Genomic DNA, 15,522 nt, shown 5'->3' on the forward strand with positions numbered 1-15,522 from the left:
ATATACAATGAAAATTTAATTAGGTGATTTACAAATAGAATTAAAAAAAAATTCTTCTCTTTATCTTGTAAATAAGATCAAAGAGAGTAAAAGCTAAGCCCCTTGGAAATGGGGAAGTGGATTAAATTGTTGCAATATCTTCTCGAATATGGCCTAGTCTAAAATTATTGGTTTGTGTGATGAATCTCCCGGATTAATTTCCTGTACTCAAACTGTTTTTTCTTACTTTACTCGGGTCTCGTAGAAGTTTGGATGATATTTGTTAGAATTTTAAGTAGTAAATATTGTAATCTAAAACATGGCCCACAAAATTAATTAATTAAATTAAATGTTGATATATGTGAAGTAGAAGCAATTGGTTAGAGGGTGGGGTGGGAAGCAGGGCAAGAAATGGGGGGGAAGCGTAATTAAGTAGTTGATTGGGCCTTGAGATGAAGCATCAATTATCATATTAATTCCAACCACATACGGTGATGATCCACGCGTTCATTCCGTAGCATATCGTTTAACGTAATTTGCATTCCCTTTTGGTCCTAAGCCACGTCTTCCTTCCCCAACCCGCCCCCCCACCCGAAAAAAAAAAAAAAAAACAGTGGAGTACACAGCAATCTTCAATTTTTTGGTACAACATTTAACGTATTTGCTGTGGTTTGGTTTCACTTTCCAAGGTTCGCATATAGTTGGCAACATTATTTTGTTCTGAAATATAACTACTGGAAGTTTGATGTGTTTTCTATTTATATTTTCCTTTGTGTTTATCAGTTTAAATTAAAAAAATACAAGTGTTGACTTTTCATATTTTCACAACATATTTTCACAAGCTATTATTGACAATGTTCTACAAGTCGAACACCATTTTGGGAGAGAGAGCAAGACTTGATGAGAGAGAGAGAGAGAGAGAGAGAGAGAGAGAGAGGGAAGTGAGATTAAAACATCAACAAATGTGACACCACACAACATTGATTCATAGTGGGATCTGAGTGCGGAGTTGTAATTACGCTCTAAGGATTTACTTTACAATTTGTGTTTCTGTTTCGGACACAAACAAACCATAAAAGCATCAATTCCATTTCATGCACCAAGGTGTCCTCCGCTGCAACTGTAAGCTCTCTAAAGGCACCACACAAGCGTCCCACTTTATTCATGTCCTGCAACACATGCAACTCCCTTCATATTCCACCTGTCCTTCATCATAACAATTCAAGCCCATCAGTTACTCATCTCATCCATATTCAACAATAATTATTCCTCCCAAATAAATTTAATTATTTATTTTCGAATAATAACAGATATTTTGCACAATCCTTTGTCTATCTTCGAATAATAACAGATATTTTGCACAAAATCTTTTGTCTTACTTTACTTGTGACTAAAGCAGTCAGGTAATTTATAAGGATATGACTTTGGTTCCAAATCAAAATTGTAGGTTATATTCACAATGATCAATGAAGAAACGTGTAATTCAGAATACAGAATTCGTTATCACAGAATGAAATTAGCGAAATAGCAGTTTAATTCATCCATATCATTCATTGCTGATTAGAGGTTCACAACAGTTAACTAGCGGATGCAGAACGGAGCAAATAATTCTGATTTCCTTCCAGGAATTTTCCCAAGCACCAGATCGTTTACTTTTCTATGTGAAAAAATATGAAAAATAAAAAATAGCGACTACCTCACATGGCTTCAGGGTGAATTGCTTTCCCTCTGCATGCCTGACGCTTGCACGAAGGTATATCATCGAACTGTTTAGCAGGAAGCTCCTCCGACAACGGCCCGACGTAGAATTCAACAGTATCTGATTTCTCATTGGCTTTGATTCCGGTCACAGGCAGCCATATGAACAGCTTCTTCGCCTGTATTCCAGACACGTCGGACACCGATCCGTAAGTAAGCTTACCAGTAATCACCTTATCGTAATAAACCAAACGATCGAACTGCACGTAACAAGGCTTTTGGAGTTCTACGCGGAAGGAGCCGTCGTCGGAGAGAGCGTAGGATTTAACGTTGTTGGGAAGAAGACCCTTGGGGAGGCCGTATTTGGTGAGCAAATCGTGGACGCTGGGATCAGATCGCAGAGGAAGGCTCCGGAAAGGTAGGGGGAGATAAGCTTCGGAAAGCGCTACCAGAAGAAGTGAGCAGAAGAAGAAAATGGGTGAGATGCGAATTCGAGGAGCCATGGACGACACTATCGAGAGCTTCAGAGGTTACACGTTAGGGATATGAGATTGAATTCAAGAGGACTCTTCCCTTGAAACGCCCTTCTTCACATAATAAATAAATAACGATGGAAAAGCCTACATGGGACAATTTGCAATGTTGGAAGATGCATCATGCCATGGATAATGAATTAACCAAACCAAGGTACGTAACTTCCGGTATATTTATCATTTATCATTATCATTATTTTACTTCAATCTTTCAATTAAAAATGTAGTTTTCTCAATGAACCTCAGGAGCCATCAATGTTTTTTTTTTTTTTGGTCAAACCAATCAATGTAGTTTAATGTATTGTACATCATAGTGATAGATAGAGTTTAAAGGAATTTTAGAATTTATTTACTAAATAAATTTAGAATAAAATAATATGATGATAATGAATTGATTAAATTGCGCAGAAGAAAAGTCAAGCTAAATATTAAAGTTGACCGGAAATAAGAGGTCGGGGATTGGATCATATTAAAACCCTTAAAAAGACCTTTTTTTCCCCGGGGGGGGGGGGGGCCGGGGGGTGGTTGCATCATATTAGCAATAATTTTGCTTTTGATAAGATCTTAACGCATTTAATTTAATATTCTTGGGAGTGAAATTAAAATTTTCAGGACACACATTATGATTTTTATATAATATCACAACATTTTTCAAGGTACCTGCAGTTTAAATAGTCGCTTTCTATTCTACTTTCCGCCCTTGTATGAATCATTTCTATTTCAATTTTTCATATGAACCGACAGCTCACCTGTCCCCGTTGTTACCCTTCGGCTAAATAGTCAAACATTGAAGGTTGATTCCGTAGAATGAGCTTTTCTTTGATATTTGTTAGTTTGGATTTATTTTAAATCACTACGTAAAGACGACTGACTTGAAAAGGGGAAAAAATCCCTTGGAACCTCTATGCAAACATTAGAAGGGGCTTCCTCTAGATCATTAAGGCTTCCCTCAACTAACTAACCTGTAAGTATTTTGCCAACGCTTCAATGAGCTAAATATAGCGTATGCGACATGAAAGAGTAACATAAACATATTATTTATAACTTGAGAATAATATAGTTTTTTAAGTTTCATATATAAGATGATATTGATGATTGTCACACAAAAACACCAGGCAAGCATAACGAACACGCATCGACATTCTATAAATTCTAACAAGACCTGCAACGGAACAGCATGTCTGTTTGTAAAAAGGAGGCCAGCAAAGCACTAAGTTCGGATATTATGGGTGTATAAAGTCTCAAAATTGCAGTTCCTAAGTGCGAAGACGGTCAATTCTTGAAATCTGATAGCAGCATGTCGTCACTGATCATATGCAGTTATGCACAGCAGTAACATAACAAGGCACCTCAATTTTCCCAGTTCGTCCGATCCACCATCAACTTGGCATGCCTGAGACTAATAACGCAAATTCAGCTCTCAAACGAGCACAACAAAAGCCAATATGACATGCCCCCATTTGGATGTGACTGAGCTTACCGAATCAGTCTTCAAACTTTATTTTCTTAGGACCAGGCTGGACGGTGCCCACCTGCAGGAACAAATACACCAAATAACCAATAAATAAATAAAAATTAAGACGAGGCTCAGTGACCAGCCCCCTTCAGAAGACTTCACTTGATGTTATTTCAAAAGCACCAGCAACAGCAGAATTATAGGCACGCAAAAGCAAGCTTACAATCTCAGGGCATTCATAATCAATCCCAGCAGCCTCTATCCTCTTTCGTCGTTTTTCGTTACGCTTCATGATCTTTTCAACCAACTTTTGTTGCTCTTCCAATGTTCTTTCCTGAACAAAACAGCAAAATAGCCAAAGGACTTCTTTTAAAACTGCAGATCAGACTAACGAAATTTCCAAGGGAACATTTTTCCTTGTGTTGCGTTTAGGTGTAAAAGGTTTGGATTTGCATTTGGATTTAAGCCAAATCCATCATTTGGATCCATAAAAAACGCATGGATTTGGATTTGATCCAAAGTCAAATCCATATTTCATTATAATTCCTCTGTGTAATTTTAAGTCTCTCCAGCACACTAGTTATTTGAAATGCTAGCTATTCTAAGTTTCTAACCCTCTTATCTCTTTTCATTTTCATTTCTCACTTCCCTTATTCATTGTCTTCAAATTTAAAATTTTTTATATCATCTAAACAAAGAATTTTAAATGCATGGATTTTAAATTTGAGATTTTAAATTTAAAATTCAAATCCGAATCCACTGATTCAAACACTACCTTAATTTATTCTAGCCGTACCTTGCCAAGCCGCATCCTTTCAATTTTAGAAGAGTCCAATGGCTTGAACCGATAATTGAAGCCCCTCCATCTGTAAAAGGTGAGTCTATGGCTTAAAAAGACAATCATATAAACTTATTCACATTCAGTAGAAGAAAACAATTTTACATTAATAATAAAATAATGAAGTTATATTAATTCTGTAGACGGGGACAAAACACTTCTTTCAAGGTGCATAGAGAAGAAATGAAGGGTCTGTGGAGGTACGCTCTTTACAAAATCCATAATTTGACAGTCAACCTCAGAGTTCTATTCATCATTCAACATTAAGGATTAATAAGTATTGAAGATAACATTTTGCATAAACGTTCGGTATGAAGAGTCAAAATAAGGAATTTATATTTCTATAAAATAACTAATCACCCACAATTTTGGGTGAACATCCTCTGGAGGTATCAGATGAACCTGCAGAACATGTTCCTGTAGCAGATAATTGTGCATGGTCTCAGCTACAATTTTTGCCACCTATAACCAAAGTGTTGAATTGTTAGTTTTGATGGATTAGCCATAGCACAACCATGGCAAGATGAAAGAAAAAGTACCTCGGGAGACTCAAATTGTATGAAGCCAAAATGTTTAGATTTTCCTGTCTGCAAAACATCAAGAAAGGAAATTGTAAATATCAATCAGTTATCACTTATCACTGAAAATTAGTCAAGGGCAGACATGCATAAATTAAAGTAATATGCACTCTAGTGTGTCTTTGGTTCTGGTTGCTAATGAATACCCATGCAGAAGCAACCTTTTAAATCACGTACTCACAGGCTCATGAACCAAGCTCTTACATGACAATCTTCAAAAAATGTCAACAGAAAATATATGGGTGATAGGTCAGAGTACCACTGATGCACTTGATGATATAGAAACAAAAATCTTGGATTTTTTTGCTACCAAGCTATTCTTAACTCACAATACCAATGTATCAGTAGCACTAAAATGCCAAATAGCTAATAATAATTCATGGGCAAGGTGAGCCCACTACCAATTATATCATTACAAGTTTACATCAGGATACAAAATTAAGTAAGCTCAGTAGAAAAGTACGAATACGTCTAATACTATGTGAAAGGAACATATGATACTTTCTAAAAGTTCACTGATGGCTCAGATATGTAGAGGATTGTACTTCTTTGTCTACAACTCTTTCTAGAACCATGGTGGTAGGCCAAAAGATTACCTCAGTACCTCCCTCATCTCATAAGGAAACATATATAATCCAACACATCCATGAGATGAATTTAATAGCTCACTGAATTGCATAGTCATACACAATGAAATAATTTTACCAGACACTGTCCATGGCAGGCACATACGTACAGTCCAAAGAAATCATTATTGTTGGTCTCTTCTAATCAACTGATGGAGCAGACAGACCCAGAGTGTTGTCATTGACTATCTGAATTTATATATGCTGTGTATTATGACAGTCACAACAAAAGATATAGGTGCTTTTGATCTCATCTTGATATTATACTTAATCCTCTTTAAAACGAAGACAACACTACCAAAGATCTTGTTATCCCTTCCTTGAGGCACCTCAAGGCAAGAAGCTCTTCTTTGTTTAGGGGACAAAGAGTCCCAACCTAGACAATGGTATCAATATATGTATTTTACACTGACTTTATCCTAAGCAAGGGGCTAGGCATATTAAGAAAACGTTGGAAAATTTTGCATTCTCAAGCATTCGCCAATTTTAACAGCTATAACAGATGGAAACATCCAGAACTAACTTATGAATCTATCATTACCTCATCAGAAACCCCCAATTGAAAAAAACAGAAAAAAAAGATCAACATAAACAAAGCATGTAGCAAAAGCATTTGACATAGCATAATTTAGAAAACATATATGCACGCAGAATAGACTGGCATGTAACAAGTTCATAAGACTAACCTTTTTATTTCTTGCAATTCTCAACCTCCTGATGGTACCAAATTGTCCAAAAAAGCCTACAGCAGGCCATCATTAATGCAAGACCCAGCTAAAATTTCTTTAATCTGCAGAAAGACAAAATCGAGCTGTACCTTCCATCTCCTTCTCATAGAATCCATGTGGTATCCGACCTACATATAACACACTGGCTGTGTTCTCTAGCAACTTATGTTCAGGAAGTTTGCGTGCAGGACCACCTTCCAAGGGCTTCAATAATTGAGAGGAAATGCATGTTACAACTCACCAATGAAAATCGAAGGATATCAGCCATTAGAAATTTGGAATTGACATACCAAGAAGTCGCCCTCTGTTTTCTTGCTTGGAACAGATACCGCAGCTTTGGCCTTTTTCAGACTCTTCTTCATTGCTTTCTTAGCCTTGACCCCCATCTCACTAAGAGAATCGAAAAGGGAGAAGTCCGCATAGTCATACACGCCGTAACCATATCATTCAAGCTTAAAAAATAGTAAAAGTACCGAAACAACAAAAACTTAACCACCCATTCAAAGAAGAGAGAACTTCAATTATAAAATTCCACCAATTTGCCAAATCAACAACATATATTATGAGAAAAGATTTTACATGCAAAGCGTGGTTCTCAATCACTTCGCAAACAAAATCACATAGAGCCAAAGAAGCGCCTACAATAATAACCCAATAATGATGATAACCGCATTCAATTTATTTCGATGATGGCTGATACCTCCTGCAGGGTTTAAATACTTCAATACTTGAAGTTTACTTAAAGAGAGGCAGGAATCAGAAGAACCACCAGCTAAGCAATGGACAGAGTGGAAGGTCGAGAGGCGCTTTGTTGCTTACCTCTTTGTCTTCGACGACGGCGACAGTGGAGGCTACGTCTTCGACCTTCGACGGTGGAGGCTGGAGAGGAGCGTTGCCGTCTGATGGCTGACGGTGTGGATGCGAGTGGGCTACGCCTTCGAATTCGTGCCTCGAGTGAAAGGGCAAACAAATTAGGTTACGTAAAAAGCTCCTAAACGGCACGATGCTTCTCCCAAATATTTTTGTTTTTCTTTTTGGAGATCATCAATCTGGGTTTTCTATGATACCCGTGACCCAAAATCCAGATTGGCCCGCACTTCCAACAGGGACGGGTCACGGACTAGAAAATTTTGCTTGGGTTAGGGGTTATTTGATTAAAAAGAGTATTATAATTATAATAATAAATATTTATTAATTAAAATAACACAATAAAAAAAATTATAAAATAAATTTAGAAATTAAAAATAAATTAAATAATAATTTAATTAAAAATTTGATAATTTTAAGATGAATATAATTACTTTAATAATAAAAAGCATAATTATAATTATGAAAAACTTACTCCCTTCATTTAAAAATATAAGGCATTTTTTGACGAGTTGAATGTTTAAAAATATAAGGCATTTTTAATTTTTTGAAGTGTAATTATTATCTTTTTTTAAAAGTGTCCATATTGATGATTATTTTATATTTATTATAGAGTGTTTAATATGGATGAATATGAAAAAATATGATTAGTTTAAAAATAGATAATTACTTTATTGAGAGGTGAGATTCGATTAAAAATACCTTATATTTTTTAATGGAGGGAGCATCTCCCATGAAAATATTAAATTAATTTAATATTAAATTCATATCTATTGTTAAGGTTTATATTTGAACGATTCATATTGATTAAATTTTTTTAAGAAATTAAAAGAGAAAAAAAAAAAAGAAGAGACTTACAATTTAGCAGTGTAGGTAATTCAAGCAAATCAAGCTTATTCAGGTTTAGTTTATTTGGATTAAACTTAAAATGTCCTAACATATAAAAAAAAACTATATAATCAAACCCAACCTCAATTCCTTAAGCTGTTGGGTTTGTTCAGACTAGCTCAAATATCTGAATTATTAAATATTATTTTTGTTGTTCATGTAATTTCAATTTTTATTTTAAATTAATATTTCCAATTTTTATCTTATTTTTTATTATTTTATAAATAATAAAAACAAGAATTCGAGAATTCAGACTAAGTACCTTATGTACAATTTAGAGTGGACAAATGGTATAGCTTTATCCATATACACGAGTTTGCACGATTCGTGAGGGGAAGCCACTCCCTTTTCCCAGAACATCATTTGTCCGACTTTCAGCCCTGGCCGTCTTTACCCATAATTCTTCTATTAGGCTTTTATTTGGTTGAGCTAGGCCGATTTGAGCAGGCTGACGAATTTATGAAGTTGGATGGTGAGATTTGAGAATGATCGCTGTATCTGGGCAACCACAAGCAGTGGGAATGCTCACTAGCTTCTGCAGATGAGCAACTTTTGGGAGACAGATTAATAATGAAAGTGCATTTTTTAAACGGCCACGACCACAACAGACATTTTTTTTGTTTCAAGCTTATACAATTATTAATATGAATAATATAGCAACTTTTCGTTTTCTGACCGTATTATTAATTGTTAATGTTGCTTCCACTATCAATTGTACGAGCTCGCAATCTTCATTATTTTTTTGCACAGGCTCGCGTCTGTTTTCGTTTACCAACATCCCGTGTAATTTTCTCACCCCTGTCAAATCATCCATTTTTACTTTTCCCACCGAAAATCATACATTCAAATCGCGAAAGCCGGACGACTTTTACACATCTTCTTGGCTTCTCCGGTTTATTCGCCATGCAACGCCCGAAAATATTCGGATCGCGAGTCTAAAATCACATTGATTTCACATTTAAAATTGGAACAAAGCCACCACCTACCACTCGTTTACTTAGATGCGTCATTAAAAGCTACCCTAAAGGTCTGAGACCTGACAGGGGTTCCGCGAATGAATTCATCCGTTGCAAAATTTATAGAGCTCGAGTTTCGAAAACAGGAAAGAAACAGACCACGCATGAGCTGGCAGCTGGCTCCGTCCATTCAAGTTAACTAAACGCTAGATCGTGGTAAATGTTTTCTTTCGCCGTTCGATAATACAAGTACAACTCTGAAATGTATTAAAAAAAAGAAGAAGAACAAAAAGGCAAAATGAAAAGAAAGAGATGATAAAAAGAAAGGCTAGCAATTAGCATAGCATCCCAATCCGGTCGAGTTCTCAAACAAGGAAGGTTAAAACAAGGGGTGTGATCACACCAACCACTTGAGCCACCAACCATGATCTCTTTTCCCACGCAGCCACAGTAGAGACACCACCGTTCTTCTCATCAGCACTCGTGCTGGGGCTCGATCCCTTCCCTGAATTATAATGCGCAGCAGATTTCAGATGAGCACCCAAGAATCCCACAAACCCAGAAAACATATTAGCTCGTGAATTAATTACCACTTACCGGTAGGCGCGGCCGGGGTGGAAGCGGAAGTGGAACTGGAACTGTTAGTCTTGGCGGCGGCTTTATCAAAGCCCTCGAACACCTTAGCGTCGGAAGAATTAGGAGCCAGATGAAGAAGATCTGAAACAAGAACAACGGGGTGAGAATCATATTCAAATCTGAAAATGAAAGGCAGGGATTGGACGGTGAAGGAGGAGGTTACCGATGCAGTGAGAGATGTTGGCGGGGACGTGACAGGCGGAGGGAAGGCTGGCGGCGAGAGAGGCGTTAATGGTGAGGCCGAGGTCGGGTTCGTTGCGGTCTTTGATGAGAAGGCATAGGCATTTCTTGCTATTGTCCATGACCTGTTTGAGGCCGGTGCAGCAATCGATGGAGGGAGTTTTGGCCTGGCCGCCGACGTAGGAGAGACAGGGAGCGAGGCCGGTGAGTTGGGGGGCACAGTCCTGCTTGTCCTTGGCCAAATCGGAGGAAGCGAAATTAGGAATGAGGAGGAGGAGGAGGAGGAGGAAGCAGGAAGGGAGTGGAAGACGATGGACGAGACCCATGTGGAAGCGCAGGAGAGGATCCAATAAAGTACAGCGACTTGTGTGAATGTGAAGGAGTGAGTTTTTAGGCTTTTATGCTTTGCTTCGAGTGACATTTTACTTGAGCCCGCATTCATTACCCTGCTGCCCCCATGTAGTCCCCTCCCCACTACACCTTTCCGTCCAACTTCTGATGCCCATGAGTATCATTTACACAAATAATCTCACATGACTTTTCACTAATAATCCTTGTTATTACAGATTTTATATTCTAATATAAAATTAGCATCATTTTTTGTATGTTGCACGGAGTCACAATCACTCTTTATAACTCCTAAATAATATAACTTGTTGGAAAATTTAGATATACAGATATACTATATTACTTCTATAAATTTATAGGGTTGGACAGTGTTTATAATTTGTAAATTGTGTGAGTTGTTATAAATGTTATAGTATATAAAATAATATTTTTAAAAAACCAACAATGGAAAAATAAATACATCCAATGAAAACATTAAATCATCTTAACATGCGTGCCTGAAAAAACAGTCTCAAACTCTTTGTGAACTAGTATTTATTACTCCTGGCCTTGTACGGGAAGTATTAAATAATGAGATGTCAATATTATTTCATGAACATAATCCATCTAAATGTGTTTTAATTAATTTTGTTACATTTTCATACAATTTTGAAATATAATTAACTAATCATGTCAATTATTTGTTAAAAGTAACATGCAAATCCAATACATCAAGAATAAATCATGTGTGAAGACAAGTTACGACTGATACAATTCAACATTGCATAATAATTAGCCATAACTTTTATTAATCGTGATTGCAAGTGAAATAATAATTGAAAATTATCCTTGTTGCATTCAAAATTTGGTCATCTACTCTTAAAAAGATTGATGTACAATTCTATGAATTGACGCTTTTTTGGTCTTGCTTTTAACCGTTTTAAGTTATGCCTTATATATATATATATATATATATATATTGCTGTTGAAATATCATATATTGGTTTTTAAATAATAATATTGTCATCTTTCTAACATTTAAAACTAAAAATGCTACATGAATAAAAATAAAATTATACTAGCAAAAAGAAAGTTGTGGAGAAAGATTTCAAAAAAAAAAAAAAAGGGTATGCAAAACCTAAGAGCAGCCGCACCGCATTAAATGGTGTAGCTTTGAAATATCAAATATATTTTTCACAACAAAAAAAAAACGTAATCTGCAAATTGAGCGGATGGGGTTATATTTATAATTATATATACATACTCTCTTTATTTAAAAATATGAAATATTTTTTAAAGAGTTGTATAAATTTTTAATCTTTTGAGTTTTAATTATTACTTTTTTTCAAACGTGCTCCTATTGATAATGACTTTATATTTATTATAGAGTATTTAATAAGAATAAATATAAAAAGATAAAGTTAGTTTAAAAATAAATAACTATTTTATTGAATGTGAAAGTTAATTAAAAATATCTTATATTTTTAAATGAATGAAGTGTTGATTAAATATTTTTTTAAAAGAGTATTGATAGAAGTACAGCTCCATTGGGGGATTCGGATTTAGATTCAGGCTGAATTCAGCGTTTAATGAAAACACAACAGGAGCTGGTTTGAACGCGCGCGCTTATAAAGTAAAGTATCGTGAAATTGCAAATTTTAAACATTACCACAAGCTATGGTTGATGGAGCGTGGGTAGCAAAGTGAGCAACGTCTTTCGCTGTCATTTCTGCTGGCATGAACTCTGTTTCACTAAATGAATCGGTAGCACCACTGCTACAGTACTACTATTAAGTTTCCATTACAAGCTATGATTTGAATTTTAACAGCTGCATTAATCTTTATTTCTGTTTGAAACTTAAAAACATTAATACAGCTGTTAAATTTCATATCATACCCCATGAAATTGTTTTATACTCCCTCATCCTTATATGTGAGAAGTTTTTTAAAATCTTTTTTTATTCTTAAATATAAAATGTTAGCATTTTTTTTAATGAATGAATTATTATACCCTTACTAAATATAAAAGAAAAAAATAAATGCTCTCATTAATTTACTTTAAAAATAAAAATTTATTTTTATTTATAATAATTGAGGATAAAATTAAAATATTATTGTGTCTTTTATTTGATAATAACTTCTATTGATTTTCATAATTTAATTAAAAATATTTTATATATAAAAACAGATGGAGTATATCTTTTGGCCAGAATTCAATGGGATGTGGATAGAGGTCCCAAATCTTGAAAGTGGTACTTTCTTGTTTCTCTTATTACCCTCTCTTGCTTAACCAACCACGAGTTCTGCATGCTTAGCTTGAATTTATTTTCATTTTCTCAATATAACAAAGTTTGAATTATGTTTAAAATATAATTGTCTATTATAAAAGTGAATACACTTTTTGGTGGGATTAATATCAACTTTCCTTAAAATCATAAATCTCATTTATTTTTAAATTATAAAAGATAATACTTATATTTATATTAATTCTGATGCACGTTGCTATGCTTAATTTTTAAAATGTAAAGAAAATATAGCCGCCTGACTTTTACAGTTTTATTTTTTAAAAAAGAAAACCCTTATTACGTTCGAGAACAGCAGAAAATACATGTTCCTTTTAACTAATTAATTTATACTTCCTCGTCTGACAACCCGTTATAAATTCATTAGAACATATAATTATTTCTTCCCCCTTGCCAAAGAATTGTATCGTGAAAAAATAACAATAAACTTCAATTATATAAATAATAATATAATCTTTTAAAATATCATAATTTCACTGAATCTTTTAGGAACTTCTGCATCAATCAATTTTAAATTTAAAAAATTATTTTATCTTTATTGATAAACTGTATTTTTTTTAAATGCTTACAATTTTTTGAATGAAAATTATTATTTCTTAAACAAAAGTTATAATTGAGGTTTGTTATTTTAATTACTTGTTTTTCAATAACAGAAATCATACTTAACAAGTTGTGATTTTTAATTCAACTTTTATGATTATAAGAATTATTATTTCTTAAGTTAAAGTTGTAATTGAGGTTTGTCATTTTGAAAACTTATTTTTTAATAATAAAAATTATACTTAAAAAATTATAATTTTTTATTCAACTCTTATAATTCACATAAAAAAATTATTATTTTTTAAATAAAAGTTATAATTAGAATTTATTATTTTTAGTAAAGATGAATTTAATTTAAAATTTAATGATATAAATTTTTTTAAGAATTTTAATAAAATTATAATATTTTAATAATTATTTTTTTATTTATATAATTTAAGGAGATATTTTTATCATTTTTCCTTGTATCATTCTTTCTCACTAGTGCCACTTGCTCGTGATTATGCTGGATCTGCCCGTGAGTCCTCAAGTGGGATCCACCCTGACCCTCTATTCCCACCACCCCCCCGCCCTCTTTTTTTTGTTTTGGCCGCAAGTATGTTTAAAAGAATTGAAAGTCACCGCGTGGTTTACCGCCCCACTTCTAAAGTATAAAGGTATTTTTTTATTTAAGTTTGCTAGAATATTTAAAAAGCTAAATACAAAAAAATGTATTTAGAATATACTATCTTGGACAACGACATCACCTTTTTATATACTTAACAAATTATTAATAACTTGAAACTTCAATCTAAAGTAGATTCATTGAGCAAACATGAAGTTAAATAGAACTCACCAAATACAGGGTGGATTAAACTAGATGTAGATGGTTCTGCCAATCTTAATAGTATAGCTGCTTATAAAGGCCTTATCAAAAATGATAAAGGTAATTAGATTAAAAAAAATTTCAAAAATCTTGACTTCCAACTTAACATTGTAACTGAATTTATAGGGATATTGAAATGACTAACCTTTATTGAAATGTTAAGTTCATCAAAGTTAACGTCTATTTGAATTTTATGGACACTTTATCTCTCATCAATTGTAACCCTTCTTACAGTCACCCTCTCTCAGTTATTATTACAAACATTAGGAATCTCACTGTGCATGATCGAAAGATCACTTTTGATCATGTTTATAGAGAAGTTAGTATATGTGCAAATCTGTTGGCCCACAAGGCTTTTGAAGAGCATTTTACTATTATCTTATTTGACAAATAGTTTACTAATTGTAAAAGCCTTATGGTTTTTGACTTAACCCAATATTGATCTCTTACATTGTTTTTATCATGGCCTTATATTAAAAAAAAAATTATAAACGTACAATTTTGAGGCAATATCACCAATATATTGTATACAATCACAGTCGCAATGCATTACAAAGCTTCCATAAGTTTACCGCTTTTGTGTTTTGCAAATTTTTGGCTTAATTAATTATATTCTATACGAAATTACGAAGGTCTTATATGCAAAATGCATCCGCAGAAGTACACTCGTGTGCTTATAATCACTTTGACCATATAAATCTAAATCTTATCTAGATTATTTGGGTTTTATTATTTTTCATTCGATGTTATTATTTTTTACCATTTATAAAATATACTACAAGATAATGTCAATTAAATTTATAACTAACAACTTGTAAAAAAAAAATAATATCCCGACTTGTAGATTATAAAATAAAATACAGAAGTATGTTTCATTCAAATTTCATCTAGATCATCTCGGATAAGATGTGCATGACATACTTATCAAACAAAATGTGCACGCATTCCAAATAAATCAATATACATTATATAAATTCGATGTGCGAGTTTGTTATAATAAATGTTATGTTTTATACTCCTTCTGTCTCAAATTATAAAATATTTTTAAAAAAAATTTAACATTTTAAAATATAATACAATTTGATAAAAATAAAGTTTTATTAATTATATTTTTTTAATATTACTCTTTTTATATATTTTTTTATTATTTTTTTAGCAATGGAGTATTAAATGAATGGCATTTTTAAAAGTTTTATATTTTTATCTTAAAAAATTAAAGTTGTAAAATGTATTTAATAAATTTTATTGATATGTAAAATTTTATTTAAAAATGTATTATAATTTAGGATGGTGGGAGTATTAGTATCAATATTGACTAAATTAACAACGTTGGCAAAACAATAAATATTAATTACTCTATCTGATTTTAAATATAGTAAGAGTTAGTTAACTAACCTACCTAGATTAAAAATAAAATAAAATTGAGCGGGTTAGTTGTTTAAATAATACATGCTAATTTTTCTAAAATTATCTCTCAATTCAATCATTTATAACAAAATCTAGCTATATAGATAATAGTTTAAA

At 33.1% G+C, this 15,522-nt stretch overlaps 3 protein-coding genes across 9 annotated transcripts; all 3 read right to left on the reverse strand.

Moving 5' to 3' along the window:
• Positions 1–934: 934 nt before the first annotated feature.
• LOC129308806 (uncharacterized) lies at positions 935–2,329 on the reverse strand. 2 transcript variants are annotated; one of them, XM_054950196.1, is made up of 2 exons: positions 1,676–2,329; positions 935–1,185 (listed from the first exon to the last, which is right to left on the reverse strand). In XM_054950196.1, exon 1 carries the CDS (start codon positions 2,178–2,180, stop codon positions 1,677–1,679), a length of 504 nt encoding a protein of 167 aa, XP_054806171.1. In that variant the 5' UTR covers positions 2,181–2,329; the 3' UTR covers positions 935–1,185; position 1,676. The 2 variants fall into 2 exon arrangements, with proteins under 2 accessions (XP_054806171.1, XP_054806170.1); XM_054950195.1 differs by having other exon boundaries at positions 935–1,180; positions 1,676–2,325.
• Positions 2,330–3,223: 894 nt separating this feature from the next.
• On the reverse strand, positions 3,224–7,448 carry LOC129308804 (uncharacterized RNA-binding protein C1827.05c). 6 transcript variants are annotated; one of them, XM_054950192.1, is made up of 11 exons: positions 7,256–7,448; positions 7,079–7,139; positions 6,727–6,826; positions 6,526–6,640; positions 6,395–6,450; positions 5,044–5,091; positions 4,869–4,966; positions 4,463–4,532; positions 3,890–4,000; positions 3,691–3,742; positions 3,224–3,609 (listed from the first exon to the last, which is right to left on the reverse strand). In XM_054950192.1, the coding sequence occupies exons 3-10, from the start codon at positions 6,820–6,822 to the stop codon at positions 3,695–3,697; spliced, it is 642 nt and encodes a 213-aa protein (XP_054806167.1). In that variant the 5' UTR covers positions 6,823–6,826; positions 7,079–7,139; positions 7,256–7,448; the 3' UTR covers positions 3,224–3,609; positions 3,691–3,694. The 6 variants fall into 6 exon arrangements, with proteins under 6 accessions (XP_054806167.1, XP_054806166.1, XP_054806168.1 ...); XM_054950191.1 differs by having other exon boundaries at positions 7,016–7,139; XM_054950193.1 differs by having other exon boundaries at positions 6,727–6,888; positions 7,016–7,139.
• Positions 7,449–9,336: 1,888 nt separating this feature from the next.
• On the reverse strand, positions 9,337–10,350 carry LOC129309795 (non-specific lipid transfer protein GPI-anchored 13-like). The gene is made up of 3 exons (XM_054951513.1): positions 9,947–10,350; positions 9,745–9,864; positions 9,337–9,652 (listed from the first exon to the last, which is right to left on the reverse strand). Exons 1-3 carry the CDS (start codon positions 10,287–10,289, stop codon positions 9,513–9,515), a joined length of 603 nt encoding a protein of 200 aa, XP_054807488.1. The 5' UTR covers positions 10,290–10,350; the 3' UTR covers positions 9,337–9,512.
• Between the last annotated feature and the right edge of the window lie 5,172 nt (positions 10,351–15,522).

This window comes from Prosopis cineraria, unplaced genomic scaffold (genome assembly GCF_029017545.1).
Source record: "Prosopis cineraria cultivar Desert tree isolate PC_DT_omini unplaced genomic scaffold, ASM2901754v1 PC4, whole genome shotgun sequence".
Classification (NCBI taxonomy): Eukaryota; Viridiplantae; Streptophyta; class Magnoliopsida; order Fabales; family Fabaceae; genus Prosopis; species Prosopis cineraria.